General features: G+C 48.1%; 1 protein-coding gene across 1 annotated transcript in view; it reads right to left on the bottom strand.

The window, feature by feature from the left end:
• Positions 1–22,027, bottom strand: part of SSH1 (slingshot protein phosphatase 1) — a 34,314-nt gene extending 12,287 nt beyond the window's left edge. Inside the window, exons 1-5 of the mRNA XM_009283850.2 lie at positions 22,010–22,027; positions 21,395–21,435; positions 4,494–4,597; positions 2,589–2,653; positions 1,674–1,795 (exon numbers count right to left, since the gene is read on the bottom strand). Of these exons, the coding sequence (XP_009282125.2) occupies positions 1,674–1,795; positions 2,589–2,653; positions 4,494–4,597; positions 21,395–21,435; positions 22,010–22,027 (350 nt within the window). The remainder of the gene's footprint in view (positions 1–1,673; positions 1,796–2,588; positions 2,654–4,493; positions 4,598–21,394; positions 21,436–22,009) is intronic.
• Positions 22,028–26,022: the final 3,995 nt, after the last annotated feature.

Genomic DNA, 26,022 nt, shown 5'->3' with positions numbered 1-26,022 from the left:
GACTGCGTGTTCGATTTCACTTCATCGCTCGGGCTGGTAGAAAAGACAAATACAGATTTTATGAGTTTACCTAACCCAAAAGAACACTTTCATTTCAGAGATGCAATCTGGCAAGAAAACTGTACTATAAGGGGGGCCAGTAACTTTCAACTAGTAAATAATTAAGCTACTGAGATATTAAAGTTTTAAAGGAAATTGGGATGCATACAGCAACAGCCAGTTACCAAAGAACTCGGGTTTTGTTCTGTTCTTTTCCTTTCTTTTTCAAGCCTTCGGCTGCTTTCTACAGCAGATCAAAGGATTTGACAGGCCAGTTTGAACACACATGTGGATAATGTGCTCTTTAGAGCTTTGCAAGAAAAAAATGTTTTTTATTAAACACATGTAAAAGGAATAAAACCCACAAAAGCGCCCGACGAGTCAAACTGTCAGCAGTCAGAACACTTACAGCTCAGCAGTGACATTTCAGCCCCAACAAAGAGCCATGGAGTCACTCAGTGAAGTCACTAATGCCAACTGACTTCTTTATGCATGAGACTTACCCTTACTTAACAAAAACTTTGGCTTTCAGGGGAGACAGTAACTGAAATGGCAGCGAACCTTACAGTTAGGATGGATCTGTCATAACTTTTCCATCTTTCCTCGCCTCACACCAGGAGCAAATTATTGCGAGGTTGTTTCAGATTTGAAGATGACATAGCAAATGTTCACTGCTGCTGCACATTAAGTGTGCCATGAGGAAATGCTACATTAGAATTTCCTCCATAACACTAACAGCAGTAATTTAACAGCAGATACAAGAGGCAGCATCAAAGCCAATGACAACAATCTTATTGGGAAGGCACAGCTGGGAGTTTCCCCTACAGGTCTCATTGCAGTGCAAAAGCTCCCCCCTTCCACTTATAGCAATGGAAACAACCACTGAGGTTTTCCAAAAAGAAAACAAAAGTCACAGTGGCTGCACCAGCACAACATGGCAGCCTGCTAAATCATCAGAGAACAGAAACAACAGTCTGGACTTCTAACTCCAGCTCTGCCAAACCAGCCCTGTCTCTCCGAGCCAAGAGCTTTTCTGCCTTGGTTTACTCACCTAGAACTGGAATAATGTGAGAGGGTCTGCGATAACAAAATATTTTATTTGCCTTTCCAAATATTACGTGCTTTTATCAGTTAGACAAAAGAAACAGCTCATTACTGACACATTTGTTTGTTGGTTTTGGAGGTACTTTTGCAGTGTTGTTTTTTGATGTTATTTGGCAGCTAAGCTACCCCCTCAAAAACAGCTCCATTGCATCATACCATCAACAGACGAAGTCTGGTGGACAGAATAAGTTCCAGTTTTGCAAATGTGTCTGCAAGAGCATTTTGCAGTGAGCAGACAGCAAACTACCACAGATGAGGTAGATGCCACAGCCCTACAGATGGATTACACATGAATGCTTTGCCCACAACTGCCCAGAGAGCCCAGAGATTCCAAGCAGACCGAAAGCTTTCTGGAACAAAAAACACCCTCTCGCCCTCATAACTGGTCAGAAAACTCAACACATGTCCTTTTTCTTGCTAGAATTTGCAGATACATGTAAACCAACTGCTTGGGGACAGTTTGGTGTTGACAGGCTTTCCAGAGAACCCAGCCTGCCTGATTTCCAAGCCCAGCCTCGCCTTAGACATACCTCTCCTTGCTGGAGAAATCCACACCCAGCAGAATATTCTCTTCTGTATCCTGTCGTCCACTGCTGTATACAACCACCATGTACCGGACTCGGTCTGTCCACACACTTTCCAAACGGACAGCCTAGAAAAAGGTCATCAAGCTCTGCAAACTAGCTTTTGGATAATTATTACTTCCACTGCTGCCTAATATTTTTTTTTTTAAGGTGTAATTGTGCCCAAAAGCTTTATTTAGCTGCAGCATGAAAGACACAGGGAGGGACGGTCCATCTTCCAGCAAGGCTAGCTGCCAGTTTGACTTGGCATCGGGTGGGGAGAAGATTAGCCTAGATTACCTGCCCCACTTTGGAGAAATACTACAAAATGTAACCTGAAGATTTGTTCTAAAGAGGTTGAGCTAGAAAGTTGGTAAAAACATTGGTCATGCACTGAACTGAAAACAGAGGCAGGCTCAGAGGATTCTTCCACTCACAAGCCTTCACTGGAATATGTTAGTCATGCTGGAGGGGATAACTGACATCGACTTTTCTGCAGTGACTTTTATAGCCTCTGCAGATTTCTTTAAAAGAAAGCCCAGCCTCATTTGGATGCAATTTCAAGACCGACTTAAGAGTGTCCACTAGCATCAGCAAGCTGCTGTCTCTTCTCCTGTATTAGTGTTTGTCAGCTGACTGGAAAATTAAATCTAACAACACAAACACACTTCAGACAGATCAGTTTCCTGACCCAAGTCATTACCTGGACGTAAGGACCAGGGCAAAAGGAGTGGACAGGAAAATGCGGTAGGGCTGGCAACCAGCACAGAGTTAAGCTGACTCTGAAACCTAGGATTTGCCAGTGCTTTTTCATGAACCTCTACAGGTTTGTTTCAAACGCCTCCAACAGAAAGGAGAGCAGGAAAATGCATCTTTTCTTACCAGTTTGATCCTATCCTCACAGCGAAGGAGGTTGATCATCACCTGGAGGTGCTGGGGCAAATCACCTGCAGAGAAAGCAGAGAAATAATCAGAAAGGGTCTCTCACTTGCTGCACTAAGAATCACCAGTCTTGACCTTTAATGAAATTGGATGTTTCTAAGTCAAAAAATACCATTTAAAGGAGGCCAATTAACGTTGCTGTCCCAGAGAATACTAACAGAAGTGAGCTTCTTGGATGAGTGTTATCTGGCTGTGTGAGAACTCGACCTTACGGTATTTGGAAGCTACCAAATATATTGAGACCACCTGTGACTGGCACAAATGATGATCCTCTTCCTGTTACAGCATCTTAGAGAAGACAAAGATATGGGCACTGAGGACAGGGGAGGAAGAGGCAGGAGGAATAACTCTAATTAAAAAAAAAAACAAAACCAAAAAAAGAACAAAGGAGAAAAGAAAAAGACTTTGACTTGTGAAACACACATAGCATCGTGGGATCAGCCCCACTGGCCTTATGGAGGGTATATCTGAACATGAGAAACTTCAGAGGATGAAGGGCTGCAGGAGTGGCCCGGTTTGGGTGGTGGATCCCTTTTATCTCAAGCAAAGTGCTGCTCATGCAACAAGTCCCTTAGGCTCTAGAGCAGTGGGTACAGTTCTGTTTGGTGAAAGCAAGCGAAAGGAACAAGGAATCTACAAGAAAACAAAACAAGTTCACATCTAATAACTTGGTAATGCACTCATAACTTTCCATACAAGATAAAATTCCTTCCGTAGGATGTTTGCTGGGTATATGAAATTGCTGACAATTAAAGAAACCCAAAGCCAAGCTTGGCATTCAAACACCCTCTTTGTGCTTGGAGTGTTTACTAAGCAGCAGACACACAGTACCACACTGTGCCTTTCCCACATGCTCCTGCTCTCAGAATGCCCCGATGATCTTATTTCTTCTTTCCCAGTAATCACTTATTCCAAAACTGCCAAAGACAGAAGGCATAAAACGACTGGGTAAGTAGAATCCACTTCCCTGAACCCCCTATCTGCTTATCAATCCTTACGTACGTTCATCATACATACATCCCTACCATTTCTTCCCACCAGTTTGGCGCACCGGAGGGGACTGGGGGAAGAAGGACAGTCTGTTCTTAAACCGTGATACTCTTACAGGCCAGATTGTGATGAGTTAACTGAAAAGGGGATTTTCCTGAAACCAGGAAAGGGGATATAAGGAGCTAAGAAACATACATCTACCCAGAGACCCAAATCCTGTTAAAACGTTCCTCACTCTCACCGGCAACATCAAACAAAACTAAGCAACAGGTAGTTTCAAAAGAACAAACGCTGTCAGCTGGCACCGAAAGTCCCAAGCTTCAGATTATCGGAGGCTGGGAGAGCACTCAGAGAAATGTCCCTGCCATGCTGAATCAGGACCTCGATAATTACAGAAGAGATGCTAGAGCCCCGTGACTCAGCCCACCCAATTTTCATCCCCACAGGCCAAAGGCGAAGGCAAAGATCAAATCACTGAAGCACAAGTGACATTTCTTCATCTGCGGCTGCGGAAAACAGGGATACATATTCAGCACAGACCTTCTGGCTCAGCAGGCTTCCCTGCCTAAAGAATGCCATGCTGAATGCCATAATGTCTGCAGAGAATAAAGTTCTACTCCAGTTACAGTTCCGAGATAATGACAAAAGTTTAAACAAAGACTCAATAATCATACGTTCCCATTCAAATCAAGTGGGCTGAAAACCTGGTTTTACTCAGCAGGTTGTACAAGGCCCACTATGACAATTAGAGGAGTCATCCACCCACCCACACATGCTATTAGCCATGTCCGCGTGGACGGACGAGCAGCAAAGCAAGAGGGAAAAAGAATTTCAGTAGGTGATTTAATCCACTACCTGCATGTTTGTGAGGATGCTGGAGACTTCGCTGGCCCTGGGAGCTGTTTCCTTGTTGTAGGAAAAGGGCTGCGCCTTTCACCATGAAAAAGCTCTCGCTTAGGCTGGAAAACAAATGACAGAGGAAGTCAACTGAAAGGAAATATCAGCAAAATGCGTGCTCAGGTCTGTACGGCTAGGGAAGGAAGGGCTTCCTCTCACTAAAACGTAGTAAGATTTTGCCATGAGAAGCTGTTCGCAAAGTTTGATCCTGCCACTTGCATGGCATGGCTCCAGGATTATTCATGGATTATTCATGTGTCATTTTCCACCAACACTTTATTACTTGGCCACTGCAGGAGATACTTGCCTGAGCTGTCATGGGCTGGAAATGACTTTATCATTTGATTATCAAATTCTGCAACTTAAAAACAGTAGAGGGTAAGACTTTTTACAGGCTTAGACCTGTAAAATGACTGAAGATCAGGTTCTGAGTCAATCAGTTCCTACTAATTTCAGTTCTTGAGATTTCTTTGGAATGCAAAAGCGAGAACATGCAACCATAAATTGTCTGTAGATTAAAAGAGGAAGGGAGGGCAGATGAAACCTGCACATCACAAGAGAAAGGAAACTGCACTGAAACCTCAGGGGAAAAAACAACTGACACAATAGCAAAGATTTTGCTTTGCTCCGGCTAGATACAGCCGTCCTGGAAAATACTACCGGTAAGAAGGCAGGTCGCAGTATGTGCAAATACATAACGATATTTCCACAGAGTCAAATGACACACAGGCCCCAGAATATAACTAAAGAGAAGGCTGAACAAAATCAGTAGTTACAGCAAGCACCAGCACAAGCCTAATTACATAGTACCATAATGCACTTGCGAGCATTTTAGAATTAGACTCGGACGTAAGCGGTAAAGTTAGCATTTCCCACAAGGCTGAAAATCAACATCTAGTAAGCTACCTTTTAGTTGCCACAGTAACTGCTTACACTGCATTTCCTACACCGCTCAAAACGTCGCAAGAGACATTCCTTGTTACAAAGCCCCATTTTCTGCCACCCTACACTTCCAAACATAGATCATCATTAATTACTGTCTGCTATCTACTAAATATAAATGCTCCATTATGAGATTGTGCTACACGGGAGTTACTTATGCTACAGAAAACGATCCCACAGGAGTTACTACTCCCAGCACTCATCTATTCTGTACTTTATCTGGGGTCTTTGCCTTTGGGCAGAAGTGAGCACTAACGCTCCATTCTACACTAGTGTTTTTGTGGAGACAGACATGAATTTCATGTCTTTACAGCTTTTGCTGCAAGTTCAGCTTTTCCCTTCTCTGAGAACACAGCCAAGGTTCCCAGGCAAAGCTTTCTCATTTTTCAACTGAATTTTCAAGGTGCAAAATTCCCAGAAAAATCTGCATCAGGTTTACATTTGAGATTTCAGCTGCTTTTAAAAAGCAAACTAAAATTTTCACTTAAGTTCCAGGCTCCACAAGTCATATATCAGATCAATAAAATGCCAGCAGGACAACTGCACTCTAATTAAAACAAGCTTTTCTCCATTTACACTCCCACAATATTCTAGCACTCACCACTCACTTTGCTAGCAAGTTGTGTCTGAACAGGAGCTGCGCAGGGTTTGCTTGTGATCCAAAATACCGGCTCTGCTCTGCCTGGCACACAAGCTAACGGCAAGAATTTCTGCAAATGGGAATTTGGTTCATTCCATAAGTGAGCCAGGAAGAGTCTTGTTTCCTTCCACACCAGATCTCACAGGAAAGTGTTAAAAGAGGCCAGAAGTTACACAAAAGCAGTCACACCAACACAATGTATAGGATATTCAGCTAGATACCAGCTTCACACACACTCATCTCTGTTCTCAGCAAGAGGAAGGGAATGGTTAGATAACGCACGAGGAGATAATTCACAGTATTCCTGTCCCAAGAATTTTGGGAAATATTTCTTGGGGAAAGTCAAAAAAGATCCCAAAGGATATTCTTTTATCCCTAATAAGGTACTGACTGGAATTTCTACAGCAGGAAAAACCTTGGAAGAGACAGAGCTCCCTCCCAAAGGCATCGGTAACTCCTGCTCTGACGGTTCGTCTCGCCTGATGTTCTCCTCTCTTGCGGTCAGGAAATCTTTTACAATAAGGCACAATATTCCTAGTTGCAGGCAAATGAGAAAGCTGCGCTGCAGGAGCAGAAAGCGACTGCAGGAAAAGGACAACCCACGTAGCAAAATTTTTGCCACCATGTATTCATCTGCATGGAAATGAACCGGAAAGCAAAGCCAAAGAACCTGTTGAGAGCAAGATTTCTTTTTTAATTTAAATGTTTGTTTCCTAAACTGCGCGCTAACCTTACAAAGCGCAGCTTGCCGTGACTCAGATTGCCCGTACCTCCCCAGCACTACCCGCGCTCCCCGATTTCCACATAAGCTCCCATTTCCATACGACCAGCACGGTGCCGTACGGAGGTAACACATCCAAGCGCCTCTTCGCAAAAGCTCGTATTTTTCACCATACGGAAACAGCAACATTACCCAACACCGTCCCCTACCTCCGCCCTAGGAACACTCTGCTCTCAGTCACTTCGTACAACTGCTCTAAAAGACAGCTAACAAAATAAAAGTGAGAAAAAGCCAAGGCATGATATTCCAACCCAGTTTTAAAAAACCCTTTTAAATCCTGCAGTTCCAGTAAACAACTAAAACTCCAGCCTTTTGAAAAAAAGTCTCCTAAAGAACAGAAAAATCCTATCATTAAAGAACATCCCCAGCTTTTGACCCTCGGCAGCAGTGATAAATGCCCTAGTAAGCAGCATTTGTTAGCAGCATAAAAACGAGTGGCTTATACATACTAATTTGGACTGGTTTTCTTTGAACAGCAGAAGCATTGTGCTGGCCCAAGAGTCAGACAGAAGTCAGTAAATTCGAAAAGATTCATAACTAGCTGTAAAGCTCACATCCTTTTGCTTCTAAACCCATAAAAAGAAAAAGAAAAGAAGGAAAAGAAAAGGTTGACCGTATATTCTGTGCGGAGCAGAGAAATCGCGCCTGTTGATGCTACCCAGGAACTGGATGACTTTTACAGAACACTCTGTCTTCCACTGATATCCTGGCTTGAAAAAGCACTTGTCCTAACATATCCTGATGAAAGAGGGCCATTCAAGAGGGGAAAAAAACAGCTGAGGCTCATCTAATCATTTCCCTCCTCCAGACTTGTTTGTTTGTTTGCTTCCTCCCGCATGCTCTGAAGGCAACGCAGCGCCTATCAGCAACCGCAAAGCAAAGCAGCCCGTTGCTGTGGAAAGTCCATATTCCCTGGGACGGGACTAGATAAAAAGCATTGTATTGTATTGACTAATGCCTGTTTGTTTCTTTACAGTTAAAACACTGCGTGCCACCACTGTAACATACGTATGACAAAGGCATTAGCTGTCAAATTCAAATGCTTCTTCGCTTACTGTACAGCTACCACAGTTCGATTTTCGGAGCGACTCACGAGTAACTGAGCTACAACTGCACAAGAAAGTCTTTCAGGTGGCTTGGTATTTATTTGTTAGTGGCTGGCTATAACCAAATTCACTGAAGGCTTGTTTCTTACAGACTCCTGACTAATCCCTTCTCTAGGCATAAACCATAACCACACGCTCGCGTCTCACCAGTACCACCAGCCTAACCAGGGGGAGAAGCAGCTTTCTGTCCAATTTTTACCCGGCCCGACTGGCACGCACAACAGAAACCACCCATTCCCTGGATGCCCTTCCAGGAATCCTGACCAGCACAGCTACTTTACAGGAGTCACTTCAGGTTCTCAAATAAATGCAGAGCCCTCAGGTTTTGTCACAGCCCCGGGACCCTGGTGCTCCCTAGTGCTCCGGTACAGCTGCAGACCAGTCCCCTTTCCACTCCATAACCTCAGCTTACCAAACTAATGGCATTTACCCGCTAAGGGGGGGTAAAACCCCATGCTTACAAGCATCTGGGAAATGCGGAGGGTGTCAGCGGGAGGGTACAGACAGCTATGGTGCTTTGCTGACCGTAAAGCAGGGGCCCTTCTGCACCCAGAGGGATGGCACCCGGAGGGTGGCAAGGAAAGGGTGCTTAACGGCCACAGCACTGCTGAGAGCAGGCTCCAGCGTCTCCTGCTTCACTGTCCCTTGCTCCATCCGTTGGCTCCGTGCTGCTCAACTTGAAAAGGAAATATTTCTTCCCCGTTGGGAAAGCTCCAGAAAAGCGTGGCTGCAACACACATCAATTACATTTCAAGTTGCTTAAGAACACAATAGGCAGTGCCTTTTAATCATTACAAAATGCCGCCCCCCGGGTCCACAAATGCCAATAAGCAATCTGTTAAAAATACTGGGTTTCGTAACAAGAGACAGAGCTGCTCGTGTTACTGAACAGACAGAGCGAGCTGGAAGCCAGCTGCCAGTCACAGAACAATTTTCCCTAAGCAGCTTGATTTGCCATTGTGGCTCAGGCTGTGGTGTGTCCCAGGAAGAAACCCTGTATGCCTCGGGTATTTGAGTTCCCTGCTTTAATGGGAAATCTCACATAAGACGTAATCATCTTGGAGGATACAAGAAAACACTCTATTAATATATCTTATAGCTACATAACTCATCTCAAAATAAATATCCATACACAGAAGTTAGTAGAGAGAAAACCACTTTCCCTGGGAAGACACAGCCAAGCCTGAGGTTGATTCAGCAGTCTCTTGCTAGTCTAAGAATTAAAAAATAGTATCTAGCTAAAAGAGGCAGAACACAGAAACATCAGAGTTTGCATCTGGCCGGGTATCCCTGCTGCTCCCAGAACTGCCGCAGCATCGCTTGGTGCACGGGACGCCCAAGGAGCCTGGCTTATCACCACACCTGCAACGACCCTCGGTATTTCTGGAGCCGTAATGAACGTGTTATCTTTGTGTTTGCCGTTGATCACAACCGAGAAGCCCATTTAGTGCAAGTGCTGTTCAGATCCGCTTGCTTACAGCTCTACTCTTAGAGCATATTTTAGTGCTGAGTTCACAAGAGCAGACTTCCACTCTGCCTGGCTTTGCTTTGCATTTTCCTCGGGGATACGGACAGCCCCGCAATCCAGCCAGAGGCAGGTCTGAGGGCAGGGAGCAGAGAGAGGAGCTGCTCCTCGCACACCCGGGCACAGGCTGTCCTCTGGAGCAGCCCAGCACCACCAGAGGACCGAAGCACATGCACCTGATGGGTCAAAGCTTGCTTCAGCTAACTGCCTGGCTGTTACACTGAAGTTATATCCTCCTCTCCCAAAGAGAGAGTATTCCAGATGTCCTTTCAAGATATCTGCTCCCACCCAAAGCTTTCTCTGTTTCTCTTTAGCCTTTTATCCTGAGCAACTCCCACGTTGTTGACCTGTCGTCTGCTTGTACAGCTCAGGCACAGAGCTCCATGTTCCAGAAAAGTCCTGCAATGAAGCCTTGCCCAGACACAGGGCCACACCATCATGCTCTCCGGGCACTAAATCTCTGTCAAATTAGGCTTCTTAATTTCCCCCTCATTAATGGAACAAAACGTACGCGCGGTGCAGGGGCAGAGAAGGTCATCTCTATCCATCAGGGCTGAGCCAGAGCGCTCAGGGGACAGCGATGGCCTCTGGGCTCATCTGACAGCAGACTGCCCAGACAGCAGCGTTGGAGCCGAACACCCCCTCGCCCAAGCATCCATCAACGCCATGGTTAGAACAGGCACGCTTGTCCTGCCCTTCCTACCCACTGCATGCAGACCTCTCCCCGTGCCCAGAGGAGTTGCCCTCCTGCAACCAGCCCTGTGTTTTAGGCAAAAAAAAAAAAAAAAGAAAGAAAAAAAACCGCAATATTCGCTTCTCTCAAAATTGGTCACAATTTTATGAAGGCATGAACATGGTAGTGCCTCCCAGCTCCTTGGGTTTTATGGCATCTTCTGCTCAAAACGTTTCCAAACTGATAAGGTGAGGAAAAAACAGGCCTCCCAAGCTCCACAAAATTAAACACACTTCCCTCTTCCACAGCCCCTTTGATAAGGAGGAAGAGAACTGATTTTTTTCCCCTTTTCTTCCCCCCTGTTTTCTGCCCAGTCTGGAAGAAGCCCAGCCACCTCAAGGCAATTAAGCAAGAACACAGAACGCAGCCCTGGAGAGGGGCCTCCCCGGTGCCCCTTTCTGCCACGGTGCCACAGCTCGGGGACCGAGCCAGTCCCCTCGGATGCTCCCGCAGCCCGGCCAGGCCCTCGCCGTGCCAAAAGGTGGATTTAAAGACAGGGCACCGCTGCAGCGAGCCAGAGGGCCGTCACACAGTCATACCGAAATAGCAACATAAACTAAACTGGAAACGAGCACATCAAATAGAAAGGAAGATGCGGGAAGAGAAATAGCAGGAAGACAAGGCTGCAGCTGCACGGCCCCTGCTTCCCAAGCCAAGCCGACAATTAAAGCACACTGACTGCTTGCTATGGCTTGATAGGAGGCACATCAGATAACACTTCCTGACCGAGAAAAGGGCCTTCAGAAGGGGTCTGAGCAACACAAAACAGCGCCAGGGAAAAAATGAACTTCAAAGCTACTTGCTCACATGCTACCGTACAACCTGAGAAACAGAAATGGGAGCTTCAACAGCAGCAGCAAGTCATTTCTCATGCTTTTTTTAAAAAGTACTTTGTGTGTTTCCAAGTGGCCTTTGCTCTGTGTCACACACCAGTCACGCAGAGTCCAGTGCCACAGAAAGATTAAATGAATTGTAAAGGAATCACCTTTACAAATATAGCCGAGAATATCGCCACAACCATCCCTGCTTAACTCAACACGGAGTGGGCTGCCGTGCAGAGGGACGAGCAGAGCACTTCCCATGCAGCAGGACCAGGAAAGACCCAGTTTCAACACGTGCAATGCTGTTTTAAAACAAAGTGCTATTGCATACCTGCGTAGACTTTGTGATATACTGATAAACTGACCTGTGATCAGAACTGCAGGTGCCCAATACACCTGCTAAAGTCGGCAAGAGCTGCCAGCATCGCTTGGATTGCAGTGCTCTACCTGTACCGAAATCTCTGTGACGCATCTCAGGCAGAGGCAGCTACCTTCTGGGCAACTTTTAGAAATGTTTGTCTTCTGAAATGCTATTTTATTACACAAAAAAAAAAAAAAAAATAGGGTGCAAATTTGAGGGGCTATAAAAAGTCATCACTTCTCAGACTTCCTGAGCTGAAAACAAGTCACCCCAAGAAGAAACCCAAGATGTAAGCTGTGAACCACAGCAAGGTCTGATGTTCCTTCAGACACATGGAGAACATCTCCCTTTCCTCAGACGCAGCCAGGGCACCATCATGCAGTGGCAGAAGTTAGCCTGCAAGGGGGCCAGGCAGCAGCCCCCGCTGAGGGCCGGGGGGGTGTCCTGTAGTGCCTCCCCGCGGGGGCAAACATCCCCCCATCTATTTCAAAGGGGAGCGAGATGGTCAGGCAGGCAGGAAGACCCGGCAGGCTTCGCCCTCGTGTTTTTAGCAGTGCAGCAACAAAAGGGGAGTCTGAACATGTATTGTTCGGCTGAAAGGCGTGGGCCACATCCACAGCGCAAGAATGCTAAGAGGGGTTTGAGACACTGCGGGCCATTCACAGCACCAGATACAAACGCTCCTCGAGCACAAAGAGGAAAAAGAAAAAAATGAAATCAGTCATGAAGCCCACAAAAGCTAATTTCCTAACATAAATAGACTGCTGATGATGTGCCTCCAGCCGCTCCTGCGCACCGGGTGAGCGATGCATCGGGCTTGGGCAGCGATCGCCCCAGCTCCGCACGGAGCCGAACCGGGTCAGCCGTGCGTACCCCACACTGGGGGGGCACACAGCTCCAAGGGCAGAGCACGACCCGGGCTGTGCCTGCAGGCAATGCAGGAGCAGCTCGGATAAACCGTCCAAGAGAAAGGGCAGGAAGAGAGAAGCAAACAAATTAGCAGGATTGCTCCCCCGTTCCAGCAGACTTGTGCAAAATAAGTTAGCAGAACAGCTCCCAAACAGCCAGGAAAGAGAAAATTCTAGGAATCCCTAGTACTTGGATGGTGAAAAGCCAAATAAAATAAGAGATTGTTTCACAAGGAAAAAGAAATCATTTTTGCTCATCCCATTAATCGCAGAGTTCAAAAAGGCACAAGGCTGATCACAGCATCACCCAGCTATGCGATGCGCTTGGAACTAACGGTTTGAATCGGAACGAGCATTTCTGAGATTCCCACTGAAACATGATATCATTTTTGTGATAGCCACTGCCTCAGGAGGCTGGGGCCAGAACCTCTCCAAACCTCAGCCTGCACGACAGCCCATTCAGCTGCTATAAAGAAACCTCTCTCTCACTCTTAGGAGGTGAGTATTAACCCTACAGAGGCTCCCAGCATCTGTGTCCCCAACGTGCACCCGGGGACTGACCCCAGCCCTCTGCAGCAGCCCCACGACCCCCCACCCTGCGGCGAGGGCTGAGCAATGCTTCTCCATACAGCTACACGGAGTGGCTCACGCTTGCCCAGACTCACAGACTCAAAGAGCAAGGCTAGGGAAGGTGGCAGCTGGCACAGGGAAGCGCGAGAGGCATATACAGAGGTCCCAGCATTAGCAGCAATGCTGTTTTCCAGCCTAGTGCACCCTCTGCCAGGCAGCATCCTGGTGGTCTGAGGGAAGCTGGCTATTCCCAAAACACTGGCTCCCTTCTTCCCCTACACTAAAAGGCCCAAAAGACACCCTGTGTTTTTCTACAAGTCACTTTTTTGGATGTTGTTGTTGCCACGTTATTGCCATAGTTGTTCCGTGACCACAGGTAGGGAGGAGGACAGACCACAAGCCCGGGAGTGACAGGGAGGTGTCTCGGAGCCGTGGTCCAAGCTAAAGGAGAGGTGGGACAATGCCAGCCTCCAGACTCCTGCCATGGAGGGCACTTCAAAGGCAGAGCCTCCCGTCTGCACTCCCAGGCAGGAGCCGATCCTGCTCCCATCCTCCTCCCCAGCCGAGCTGTCGGCACATCGGCCGATCCTCCTGCATTCCTCCCATCAACTCATTGTTTTAATCCTTTAAACTATTTTATTAAGTCACCCCACTTCACCCACTCAGCGGTGTCTCCCGGAGACAGGCCAGAGAAACAAGTGGAAACTCTCCAACGGCACCACTGGAAAAGAAAAGGAAGGTGAATTACAGTTTCAAGGATTAAGAAAGCAGCTTCCAAGCGACGTGCGCGAAGGTCAGCCAGGACACAGACAACAGCATAGGAAGCACGACTGAGAACCCTACAGTCAGCGGTGGCACAGCAACCCAAAAAATAGCTTAGCTGCTGGGTTTCAGAATGACTCCAAAAAAGGCAGCAGAGACCAGGGAGTACTTGACACATCAGTAATGCGTAAAAATAAAATAAAATAAATCTAGACAGATCATGTGGGGTAAAAGCAGAGCGAGAATAGTTCTAGCTCAACCCTGACATCCCCTCTAGTGTTTAGCTAGACCGCAGCCTGCCTTCCCAGCTCCCCCAAGGGTATGCAGGCAGCACCCCATGGGGAGGAGGTGTACCCCAGAAATTAGGAGACTGCCAGCCAGGGGCAAAGCTACCTCAAGACAGAAAAGTGTTGGTAAAAACCTCAGGATCATCCTTCTTTTTCCCCTCCACTTCAAACCCATCTTTTACAAGCAGAATCGGTGTTGCAGAGAGAAGCAGACATCTGTAGTCCAAGAAGTTTTACAGGGCTGGGAGGGAGATGCCCACACACAGGCACGCTGCAAGCAGCCCCACAGGCAGCAGTCTCCGCAGGGATGTGAGTGTTGGACGTGACTGTTTGGATGGCAGACAGGGCAAACAAGCAACCTGGCAGCTTTCCGGAAAATCTGAAAGGGACATTTTGTCCCGTTCCCTACATTTCTGGATGCCTTGGCCCCTGATGTTAAGCCCCAGAGGTTTTCTGCCCAGCGGTCAGCAGCACACCGCCACAGATTCCCCCAGCAGCTGCCTTCGCCAGCGATTCTTGCAGCAAGGATTTCTTTGAGAAACAGAGGTGAGCTGGTGTGGTTTTGGCAGGTTTGTCAGTTCGGCGAGTCCCTCTGCACAGGGTCTCTGTGCTAGCGAGATGAGCATCAGGCACAGGCTCCGGGTCCTACAACAAATGTTACGTCAGTACTGGGACTCTGGGGAGAGTTTGGTGCAATGGGCAATACCTTGACATACCAGTGGTGAGGACCAGTGAGGTGGGTACGAACACACAGCACACCGGCTGCTCCGCAGGCGTGGTTTGTGTTCCTGCTCCTGCCCCAGGAAGGGTGCAGGGAAACCTACCTCTTTTGTGGCAAAAGATAAACCTTTGCACTGGCTGCAAGGGGAAGACGTCTATGCACACAAGCAGCTCCGGCAAAGCCGTTAACCACTGCCAGTTCACGCCCTGGTTATGGACGTTCATACCTTACGTTACGGAGAGCTGATGCAGATCTGTCTGGGCTGCACAGGCTCAACACCGTTGACTTCTGCCTGGACTGCAACTCAAACTTTCAGAGAGGGAAGGCAAGCTCTGCAGAGAAGAGTCCTTCTGATCTTAGATAAACCTAAACAACTAACGGATGCAGTTTGCATCCCAATCCATCTGAGGCTGGGCTTATTTTTGGCTTATTTTGCTTTCTGATTTTTTTGTGTAGCAGTAAAGTGATTGTGCATCAGGGATTCAAACGCTGCAGAGGGATGCGTAAATGTTTGGGAAATAGAAAACAACACTCTCTTCATTGAAAGTAAAGCTATGCCTATGAAGGTGTTCTGTTCATTTCACGTTCTCCAAAAACATCTTAAGAGCACTTGTCAGGCAGACCACAGCTCTGATTTGTATGAGAAATCCCTGACTCACAGATCTTGGCAACCGATTATCAAAGATTAAGGTATTTAAAAATCAAGAGGCATTTGGAACCAAAATATTTTTCCGACCCGGCTCTAACACCTAAGTAAACAGTAACCACGCTGGCCTTTTACAGAAAAAAAATGTTCAGTGCAAAGCCAGTACCTCTGATAACAGGGCCAGTTGTTTTGGTTTTTGCCAAACTGCTGAGGTTTCATGGAAAAAAAGAAAAAAAAAAACCCAAGAAAAAAAAAAAGAAGATTTATAGACAATTCCGAAAAGGGTCTGATCACCACATCTTCAAACTGGCAGGCCTCCTGCTGTTACTCTACCTACATCCAAGTAAACTCCTCACGTTGCTCAACTTCAAGTCAGCAAGTTTCCTGGAAAGGCCAGATCTTAAATAAGTGTCAAATAAGTGCATGCTTCCTCGGCTCCACGTTCTTTGAACGTCCCCACACAACCCACCACAAAATGTAAAGGCCTAATTATATCTCCATCAGCTTCCATGGCCACACCTACGGGCCAGAAAGTTACCGAGGGTCACGAGCCTGTGAATTTGCCTCCCCATTGTATGGAGCACGCTAAGGCAGGATGCTGCAGCCTTGCCAGGATGTGATTCAGCGTCCTGTTTTGAACAGTTAATAAAGTCAGCAACTTCTGCCCCAAGATCTCCCACCAAATAACTGGGAGACAATAAACACTGCAGCGAGCAGGACTTATCAAGTATGTAATGAGCTGCTGTCCCCACAAATAAATCCTCAAGACAGCTGCCCCAGTGTACCCCCAGCCCTGAGCACCTTCCCAGACCCACCACAAAATGTAAAGGCCTAATTATATCTCCATCAGCTTCCATGGCCACACCTACGGGCCAGAAAGTTACCGAGGGTCACGAGCCTGTGAATTTGCCTCCCCATTGTATGGAGCACGCTAAGGCAGGATGCTGCAGCCTTGCCAGGATGTGATTCAGCGTCCTGTTTTGAACAGTTAATAAAGTCAGCAACTTCTGCCCCAAGATCTCCCACCAAATAACTGGGAGACAATAAACACTGCAGCGAGCAGGACTTATCAAGTATGTAATGAGCTGCTGTCCCCACAAATAAATCCTCAAGACAGCTGCCCCAGTGTACCCCCAGCCCCGAGCACCTTCCCAGTACCATGAACATGGCCACTCAAAGCTGTGGGTACAAGCCACTCACTCAATGTTGCCTCCAGCAAAACATGATTGTAAATCCCTAAAAAAGTTAAAGATCCAGCTGTTAATAAATAATTTTTGGTGCATTAAAATATAACATACAATAAAGTATAACGTATAAACATCCCCAGCTGTGGTGGGCAGTCAGTGCAGCACAGAAGGAGAGCTGAGCTGTGCAGAGCAAACACGCAGCTGCATGGAGAAGAGCCTGAACAGCAGGCTGGAGTTGCATTCGCTCTTCGAGTTTCCATACTAAGAGGCCAGCTGCAGCGCCAGTGAGGAATCTGGTTTATTACAGTGATTTTAACCAAACAGCCTCCTTATAACGAGTCCTCTGGCGCATGCCAGCCAGGATGATGCTCCGTAAAGAGTTTGTCTGCAGCAATTATTCCTCCTGTTGATCACTGAGCTGCAAAGGGAGTTTTCATCAACCTGAGGGCTCCACCTAATTCCTGCAGCAAACGCAAAACCAAGTCAAACCAATGCCCAGTGTAACTCCGCTACCTTCAAAAGAGAAAATTACTTTACTTCATTAAACTACAACAAAAAAGCAGTAACTAAAGGAACTGTAGAGCTGGTTATCAAACCAGCGTGGTGGAGCATGTTCGTTCCCAACCAGGTAATCATGAAAAACACAAAGTCGAGTAAGTGAGGTGGAAAGCAAGGGGGACGTGGTGCCTTCTACCCATCACAAACAGCCGTAGGTTCCTCAGAGCTCAAAAGCCGTATGACTCTTACAGCTGAAAGGTTTTAATGCTGAATAAAACCGAACAGACCTAACACTTTACTCTGAGTGTTTCAGAAGATGAGCTGAAGATGAAGACTCAGAAGATGAGTCATCTGCCAGGCTGCAGACGGGAGAAAGGGCCTCGGGAACATGAAGTAACTTGGCGAGGTACACAGGATAGCATCAGCAAAGAGAGGAAGACCCCCAGTCTCCTCTCCTTCCTCTACCAGTTCTCTGTTCAGCAGGACACTGGATGCTCCAGGCAGCACTCTCGACGCAGGGTCTCCACTTCACACTCGGCTGTGGCCATGCAGCACGTAGAAGCAGCAGAGCAGTGCATGCCATTAAAAGACTCTGCAAATGCATACAAGCCCAATCCTGAAAACCTTTACCTCCCACGGCTGCTCTTGCCAGCTCTTAAAACTGGGTTTAGTGGTGCCAAACAAGAACAGTTCTTTCCATAACAATCTTCAGGCTTGATCAGAGGCTGGAGACAACTAACTCCCAGGCCCTCCTGCAGCAGTTCAGCCTCCATCTCCCTGCAGAAGGTGCCCGAAAACACTCACCCAGCCCTGTTTCTGACCGCATTCAGATTGCGACTGGAAAGCCAATAATGGCAAAGATTACAGAATGACTGGCTAAACAAACTTACTTGTGTTTGTAATTAAAACCAGTGATTATCTTGCTGCATTTGCCAACCACATCTGAGAAACAGCCAACACTCACAACACGGCTGGCTTTGTAAAACGTCTCCTTTGACTTGGTGCTAGAGAGCCAACCAGCAGTGAGTGATGAAAGTCAATCAGGTTGCACCAAAAAGCAGTGTAGGAAAAATTGCACATACCCCATTCTCCCAGAGCAGTCTGCTTGAAAAGAGCACAGCTCTGCTCTCAGTCTCCCCCGCACCCAATATCATCTTCTCTGAGGTTGCTCTGAGCTAAAAGAGCACGACGTGGCTCTGCGATAAGGTGGCAGGCACCGTGCACACAAGGCTCACATTGAACTCAGTGGACCCTGATCTTTTAAAACTTAAGGTTGTGCTTAACTCTAAGCTAATGCATACTCCCATGGACTTGACGTAACCGTGCCAGCAGTTTTATTAAGATTTGGGCGAGATGTCTCAAGGTCCTGTGGGTGCGCTGCATCATTAGGGAAAAAAGGGGATCAAGCCACAACATCCCATGGCTGATCGGCACTCAGGAAGGAAGATTTCAGCAGACACAGATAACACAGAGAATCAGACATGCAAGCTTTTGTCTGCACCAGCTGCGCCGAGCCCGACTGGGCTGTCAGATCTGAGTCTGTGCTCTTACTTTTTCCTCTGCTATGAATCTTACCCACTGGGGAGCAAAATGAACTCCTGGCTGTCTGCTGGAAACAGTGTGGATGTTACCTTATCGAGGCTTCTGCAAAATTTTTGGAAAGTGAGAGAAAAGGAAGACTTTAAAGCGCATTAATGTCTAAGAAAATGCAGATAGCAACAATATCTTTGAAAGAAAAGCTGAACCTAGAACATGTCCCCTCAGTCTATTTTAAGGTAGAAACTGTTTCAGGGAGAAAACAGTAAGAAAAGCATTTTGGAATGACAGAAACCGTAAGAAAGGTCTGCTGCTCTTAGACCAGAGAGCAGCAAGACATGCAGCTGGTTATAAAACCATGATACAGACCCATTCCTCCAAGAAAAAAAATCAGATAGCTCACATAACCAGATCCAACTATGCACTCCCGGATGAAAATCCTGGAATTTTTTGGAATGAATGAAAATAATCTGTTCAGCAAGCAGATGAGTAAGTTATGTCATAAATGTGTAATAGCACATCCATACTGTATCGATGAAATGCAGTTTGAGCTGGCAGCAAGATGGGGTCTTGTTTCCAACAACCCTTCCTTTTTTTAACCATAAGGATCCTTGAGGTCTGCAAAGTCAGGCGCTGGACTGCCGACCCCTGCACTCAGGGCACATGTGACAAAGCACAGCTGTCACCGAAGTCTCCACCAAGGCTAGACCAGGATTTAAAGATTCACAAATATCATCATAGCCCGTTCCTGCGTTTTTTTCAGAGGAGACCTGAACTCAACTGTTGGAGAAGCAGCACAATGAAGTTGAACAATTCTGCCACCCCATGGGCACCAGGTAAAGTCTCAGCGAATTGATCCGGAGCAGGTGCCGGCAGGAAGGGGACAGGATCTACCCACCTCCCTGCGAGAGGAGCTTCATTTATCATCTACGCTGTGTCCACACTAGGGCCACACGTTTTCTTCAGTCCTTAGCAGTGTTTCCCTCTGAGTACAGCAAAGGCTCTGCACAAGAGCCTATTCTCGAGGTCTATCTAGTGATTTAACTACCAGATTCTTATCCTGAAAATCGTATACGGAAGAGCAGCCCCAAGAGACCGAAGGACAGAGAAAGCCCTTGGGATCTCGGTATCTAAAGTCAGTGCTGCAGCATTTTTCAACCACCAGTAGAAAAGTATCAGCCTTTAAGCGCAGTCTCACTGCATCTACCCCCACGATTGCTCTGGTCAGTGATGGATGCACATGCCTGGCTTGCAAAAAAAGGCCAGACAGACCAAAAGTAGGCACAAAACCAATGATCTCCCAACGATTCATCTGTACATTGTAATTGAGTTCATTTGTAATGAAGAGGGATAAAGCTGTATTTCCTCCTTCAGCACAAGAACCATATACACAAAAGAGGCTATCATACTGCTTGGTTAAGTGTTACTATTTAATACAACATGGGAAAAAGCACAAGAATTAAGGATGCGTTGCTATTCATGACTTCAGCAGGTTCCTGCTTGAGCCTTGAATTGTACAATAAGCCCACAACCAAGCTGGGAGCAGAACCAGGAATCACAAATTTTGCTTTAACCGATACAAAATACATTCTCCAGAAAATAAGCTAACAAATGACATTACAGACTGCCATTAAATGCCCATACTCAGGAGACCACACAGCAACCAAACATACATTTCTGACCCGCGTGCATGCAAGCAGGACAGCTACCGAACGCCAGGCTTCCCAGACAGGCTGCAGCCACGACAAATCATCCCCGGGAAATAGAAATGGCAAGGCCTGACACTTTCCTACTCTGTAAAGGAGCAACTTTGCTCTTCTGCTCTCTGACTTCACTTGCAGGGTAAAGACCGTCTATACCCTAACATCCTCCTGCTGCTCCCAAAACCACAAGGTTAACCAGACTTCAAATCAACTCCACTTTGTCCTAGCCTCAGTCCATCAGACTGCAACAGAAAACCCACTGCCACCAGTGTCTCGGTTTTATATCTCTGCAACAGTAGGTCTCAAAGCATAAAATGGGGTGGAAACAACAAGATCGAACTCCAAGCAGCAGCATGAGTGGCTTTGCTTTTACCTGAAACCAGGATAATTAAAGTAGAAAGTAGTAACAAGGAGAAGAGACCGAGCCTGCTGAACCACTGCTGTGTTTTTACACTTTATCTCGCGGATTGCGGTTTACAGGTTAGAGGGTAAGAGCTGTCTGCAACAGCTGGGTTTAGAGTGAACAATCCACATAATCACTCAGAGCCCCGTTAGGCCAGGGTCCCACCAAACTAGCTTTATCATTACTACTTCTGATCTCTGCGCAATGTCAGCAAGAGAAGCCTTTCTCTTCTCCAGCAGGGTATCTCAGCCCTTTCCTCCCCCTGACGTGAAGAAAGTGGCTCTACACAACCCCAATACCAAAGGAGTCAAATTTCTGATGGTTAATACCCAGGAACGAGCAGAGCTCTCCCCTACCCACCCTAGGAGCGTACCCCGCTTCCCGACCCAGAGCCCCAACCTCAGAGAGCAGCAGCAGAGACAGAGATGCTGCGATAACAGTTAAATGCCGTGGCCAGAGTTGACGAGCAATTTTCTAGTCTCTTTCCACCAGGGAAAAAACCCCCACAAACCCTCTTTTATGCTTTCAGTTCATTAAACGCTCGTCTCAAAACTAAACTGATAAGGGAGAGAGCATCCCCACTGTTTAGCTCTCTGCAGAGCATGCAATCCCCTCCAGGCAAGCGTACACGCTCGAGGCTGGAGTCCTGTGTGGGATCAAGACTCAGCTACATGGCAGACAATTAACAAACAGTGGAAACGATGTTTAGAGCCAAATAGCTCTGCTTACCTCACATTTAATTTACGCTCTTCATCACTGCCAACCTCCAGCTGAGGGGAGAAAAGAAGGACACAGAGAAAGTTACATGCTGGTTGTTTCCATACTACAACTTTTAAAAAATCCCCACGCTTTTTAAAACCATCCCTACAATAACAGGTTTTGGGTGGTTGCTTTCCGTGGGGGTTTTCTTTCCGGTGCCAGGGATAAATGAGACTCCCTGGCCATATATGCCATCAGCACCCAGTGCCGGGTGACAAAGGGGCTCATGGGGATTTTAAAGCTATTAGATCCTAATCCTGCAAGCTGGTCCTAGGGCGCAGATCGGTTTGAAGATCGCCAACCTCGATGTCACCCAGAGCGCGCACACATCGCTCCCACTGAGCGCCACACGTGAGGGCAGAACCTGTCCCCAGTGAAAGGCTGCTAACAAAGAGCTGGGCACAAATTAATGCTGTGATTCAGGGTGTGCAGCGACAGCACAAGTGCCCTCCAGCGGATGCAGCCAAAACTGCCCAGCTGGGACTGCCCCAAACTCCAGCACCTGAACCCCAACCTGGCACTGATGTGCAGCTCCACTGCACACACCGGCAGGGCCCCTCCGACCTCTCTGAGCTGCCACCTCACCAACGAGGCCACCTCCATCTGGGCGCTGGCAGAAGCCGTGTCCCGAGGCTAGGACGATGCACACCTGGTTGTCCAGTCATCAACAAGTCCTATGTCTGCTGCCTTCCTGATAAACACACTGCTTTGATGGCAGGCATGTATTAAAACGGCCGCTTTTTCACCGGGCACTGGTAGAAAGCCCCCCTGGAAGCAAATCTGGCTGCTCAGGTGACATTACTGGCCCGTACACTTTATTTACTCCCCTTAAAACAGAAGCGTGCTAGCTGACTTAAGCCTATTTTCTGAGAAACATTTTCACATTGCTGTGCTTTCCAGCCACCTCCTTCAACTTCTCTATTAGACTCTGGACAAAATTCCATATGAAAGAAAAACAGAGTTGGGGCTAATTGCATCCAGAGCTGACCGAAAATAAAAAAAGGCTCAAAGATAATTCTCCTCCTTTGGTCCTGCATAAGCAGACAGAAGAGAAAGGGCCAGGAGCATCCCCTCAGAGGGCAAGGTGGTGGGGAGATGGTTTGGACCCATGAAGCAAAGCGGGGACCTTACAGATCGCCCTGCAATAGGAAAACCTTCAAACTTGCAACACACCGCACACCAGAGCCTAATGAAGCTGGAGGGACACAAACCTTTAAGAAATCATGCTCCATCAGTGCTAACACTCAGCCAACATTTTGTTACTTACTCCAACATTGCTTAAAACCCACATCAAATAAGGGCCACCGTAAGGCTTACTTGTTTCCAGGCGGTTTTGTAGAAGTTAAAAATAAGCAAATAGTTTCATGTTAAGCGTTCAAGCTTTAAGTTTTGCGTGTGTGTAGGACCTGGGTTGTTCCCCACCCCGCCAAGTTAAGACTCGGGAGGCCAGAGCGCACAGGAGCTGCTCTGTTTACAATCTGCGAGAACCAAGTAATGCCAGGAAAAAAACCCCAAATGCAACCTCACAGGCCGGATATTAGAAATATAGCCATTTGGAGGAAAAGAGATACACAAAGCCCATCCCAAATGACTGCAGCTGATGGCGAGAAACATACCATGGCTATTTTTAGTCTGTTTACACTGTGAGCAGGCAGCAGGCAGAGCCCCGGGAACACCCCGAGCCCCAGTGCCCCCAGATCCCCCCTACAATCTGCGAGAACCAAGTAATGCCAGGAAAAAAACCCCAAATGCAACCTCACAGGCCGGATATTAGAAATATAGCCATTTGGAGGAAAAGAGATACACAAAGCCCATCCCAAATGACTGCAGCTGATGGCGAGAAACATACCATGGCTATTTTTAGTCTGTTTACACTGTGCAGTGGCAGCAGGCAGAGCCCCGGGAACACCCCGAGCCCCAGTGCCCCCCGCCAGCAGATCCCCCCCAGCCCTGGGAAGGTCTGGCAGGTTTTTGGCCTTTGTAAGGTCACCCTCCTGTTTGTTTGGGTCTGTCACGTAGCAACAAGGGGCAGAAAACCTTTTTTTCTTTTTAAACAAAAGTGACTGTGAAGTCATGACTGTTGTCAGTGGAGGCTCCGCAGCAGAGCCGGCCCCTGAATCTGCTGCGGGCTCACCTTTTGCAGAAGCTGACTTGCTTTCAAAGTCAACTCTCCCTGTATTTTCTATTAAAAAGCTGCAGTAAAACCAAAACAAGGCAGAAGCACTCAGCATGGCAGACAGCAACTTTGTTGTCTGTCTGTCACGCTGACTGCTTCTGCCTTGTTTTGGTTAGAGCATCCCTCCGAGCTGGCAGGTTTTACGGTGTGCCACGCACGTGATGCCGTGGACCCGCAGCTGCCCGCCAGCACCACGGATCCCACCACGACACGGACACCAGCGCCGGGGCCAGACCTCCGCATCCCTCCCCGGGGACTGTGCAGAGTGCGGCCAGGCTGAAGGACCTGGCATGGAGTGGGAGGTGGTGTGGAAGGGAGAGGGCAGCGGACCTAAGAAATGCATGCAAGTTTGCAAGTGTGTATGAACTACTCTCTCCTCCTAAGAATTTACGGCACACTACGTTAACACGGCAGCAAGCCTCTTGCAGGCGGCAGCATCCATTTTATAAATTCCTTCAGGCTCATGAGTTACGAGAGGCTGCAGCAGCATACTCACAATTAGCAAGGACGTATGGTCATCATTTTCCATTAAAAAAAAATAATCTAATAATTATTCACATAGGCTAAAAGCCCCGAAGAGCCCTAATTTTTCTTGCAAGAAGGATCATAAAAGATCAGGGAGCAGGCTGGCACTTTTTGATGGGATTTTTCTTTGAAATTAACTTTGTAAAAACATGCTTAATTTGGAAAAGGACGGTTTATAGTTTTATGGTATTTCATGCCAGAAGGGACCATTCAAACAGAACGGGAGCTGATGTCTTCCTCTGGGAGCCACCGAAGTACACCTGGGCCACGGACATCAGTGGCCGAAGTGCCCTGGCATGGACAAAACCAGGTGACAAGTTCGGGGCAGCATTTTCAAGAGGGAAAAGGAGACTCGTACGGTCACCCCACTGAAAAAATAATAGTGAACACAGAGCTCCTACACAATGCCATGCCTAACGCAGATGTACATGGCAAGGCGAGGGGCATACTGCTTTGACTCCTCTCCCACCTGCCCCAGTTAAATCCAGTCTAATTCCACTGCCTGCAACAGGGTTACAGCCCATTTACATCTATGTCAATCAGGTGGCCACTAGGTCTCGTTTAAGACTCTGTCTAAACCAGAACCCAACAAAATTCCTTCAGAAAAATCCTCAGAAAAGCACAAGTCCTGTCTCCAAGTTTCTCAATGAACACAGCGCGGTCCAAACACCGGGTCCCTGCAGCCTCAGGAGCCCAAATCACACGACACAGATCTACGGCAAAACAGTCGGCGAAAGGAGGGGATGAGTCACGTCTCCAGCGAGGGCCGTGCAGAGGGAACCCCTGCGGCCCCTCCGGGCGAGGGAGAACCTGTGAGCCCCGTGGCACTGTCCTCCTCCTGCCTCCCCCGCCTCAGACCGGCTAATCGTGGGAGTCACAGGGACCTGACAGGTGACAAATAGGATTGTTTACCTGGCGGGAGCTGGGACAGAGAAGCCAAGGGGGCGGCCAGCAAATAAAAGAGGTGGTGGTGGGGAGAGGGGTGCAGAGGGAATATGTAGGGAAACACCGGGCCTGTCTTTGGGGGTCACAAAAGACATGGGTTAGGAGGAAAAAAGGGATGGACAAGGAAGAAGAAAAAGAAATTGGAGCGTGCAGCTGTGTTAGGATGGCACATGGGAGCTGCGGTGAGGGAAGACAGAAGCCCAAGGCTGGGCAGAGGCAGGAGAAGGCATTTCTGGGGTACGAGAGTGAAGGGGGCGTGCAGCAGAGCTGGGACACACAGGGTGCCTGTCCCAGCAGGGCAGGGGCATGCGGAGCGCAGCATTATAGGGGCAGCAGGTTAAGTGGCGTGTACACGGCTCCAGAGCAGCAGAGCCGAGGAGGAGGAGAGGGCAGCAGCATGGTGCAGGCTGCGCTGCAGTGAGGAGTGGCAGCAGACAGCGCGGCACTGGGACGTCGCACAGGTATGGGGTGGAGCGGGACGGGAGCTGCTCGGGCAGCGGGGAACTGCCCGCAGCTGCCTTGGGGAAGGGTGAGCGTGAGCTTCCTGCGGGGCAGAAGCTACAGTGGGTGCGGGGAAAGGCGGTGCCGTTGCAGCACAGGCTGCACAGGGACAGAGGGGTAACGCAGGGGGTACAGCAGAGCATCCTGGGGCAGGAGGCGGTGGCGGCTGTGGGGTGTCAGGGAGGGAGAACGTATGGGGCCACGGGGCCAGCAAGCACAGCTGCTCCACAAAGACAGGCCCAGCACGCTGCCCGGGGATTTACCTGGCAGAGAACAGCGGAGCAGGCTGCCCCAGGGTTCAGCTAGCCCAAGCTACTGCCCGCAAGGGCTGACGTGGGGGACAGCGATGAGGGAAATGGGGCTGCATGGGGGCGAGGAGGGGGCGGCCAGTGTGCAGCGGGGCAGAGTGGGGAGAGGGCTGGATGGTCCCGGGTCTGGTTCAGCCTGGCAG

This window comes from Aptenodytes forsteri, unplaced genomic scaffold, assembly GCF_000699145.1.
Source record: "Aptenodytes forsteri isolate BGI_AS27 unplaced genomic scaffold, ASM69914v1 Scaffold118, whole genome shotgun sequence".
NCBI lineage: Eukaryota > Metazoa > Chordata > Aves > Sphenisciformes > Spheniscidae > Aptenodytes > Aptenodytes forsteri.
The sequence above is the reverse complement of the archived record's forward strand: the minus strand, read 5'-3'. Positions and strand labels throughout refer to the sequence as shown.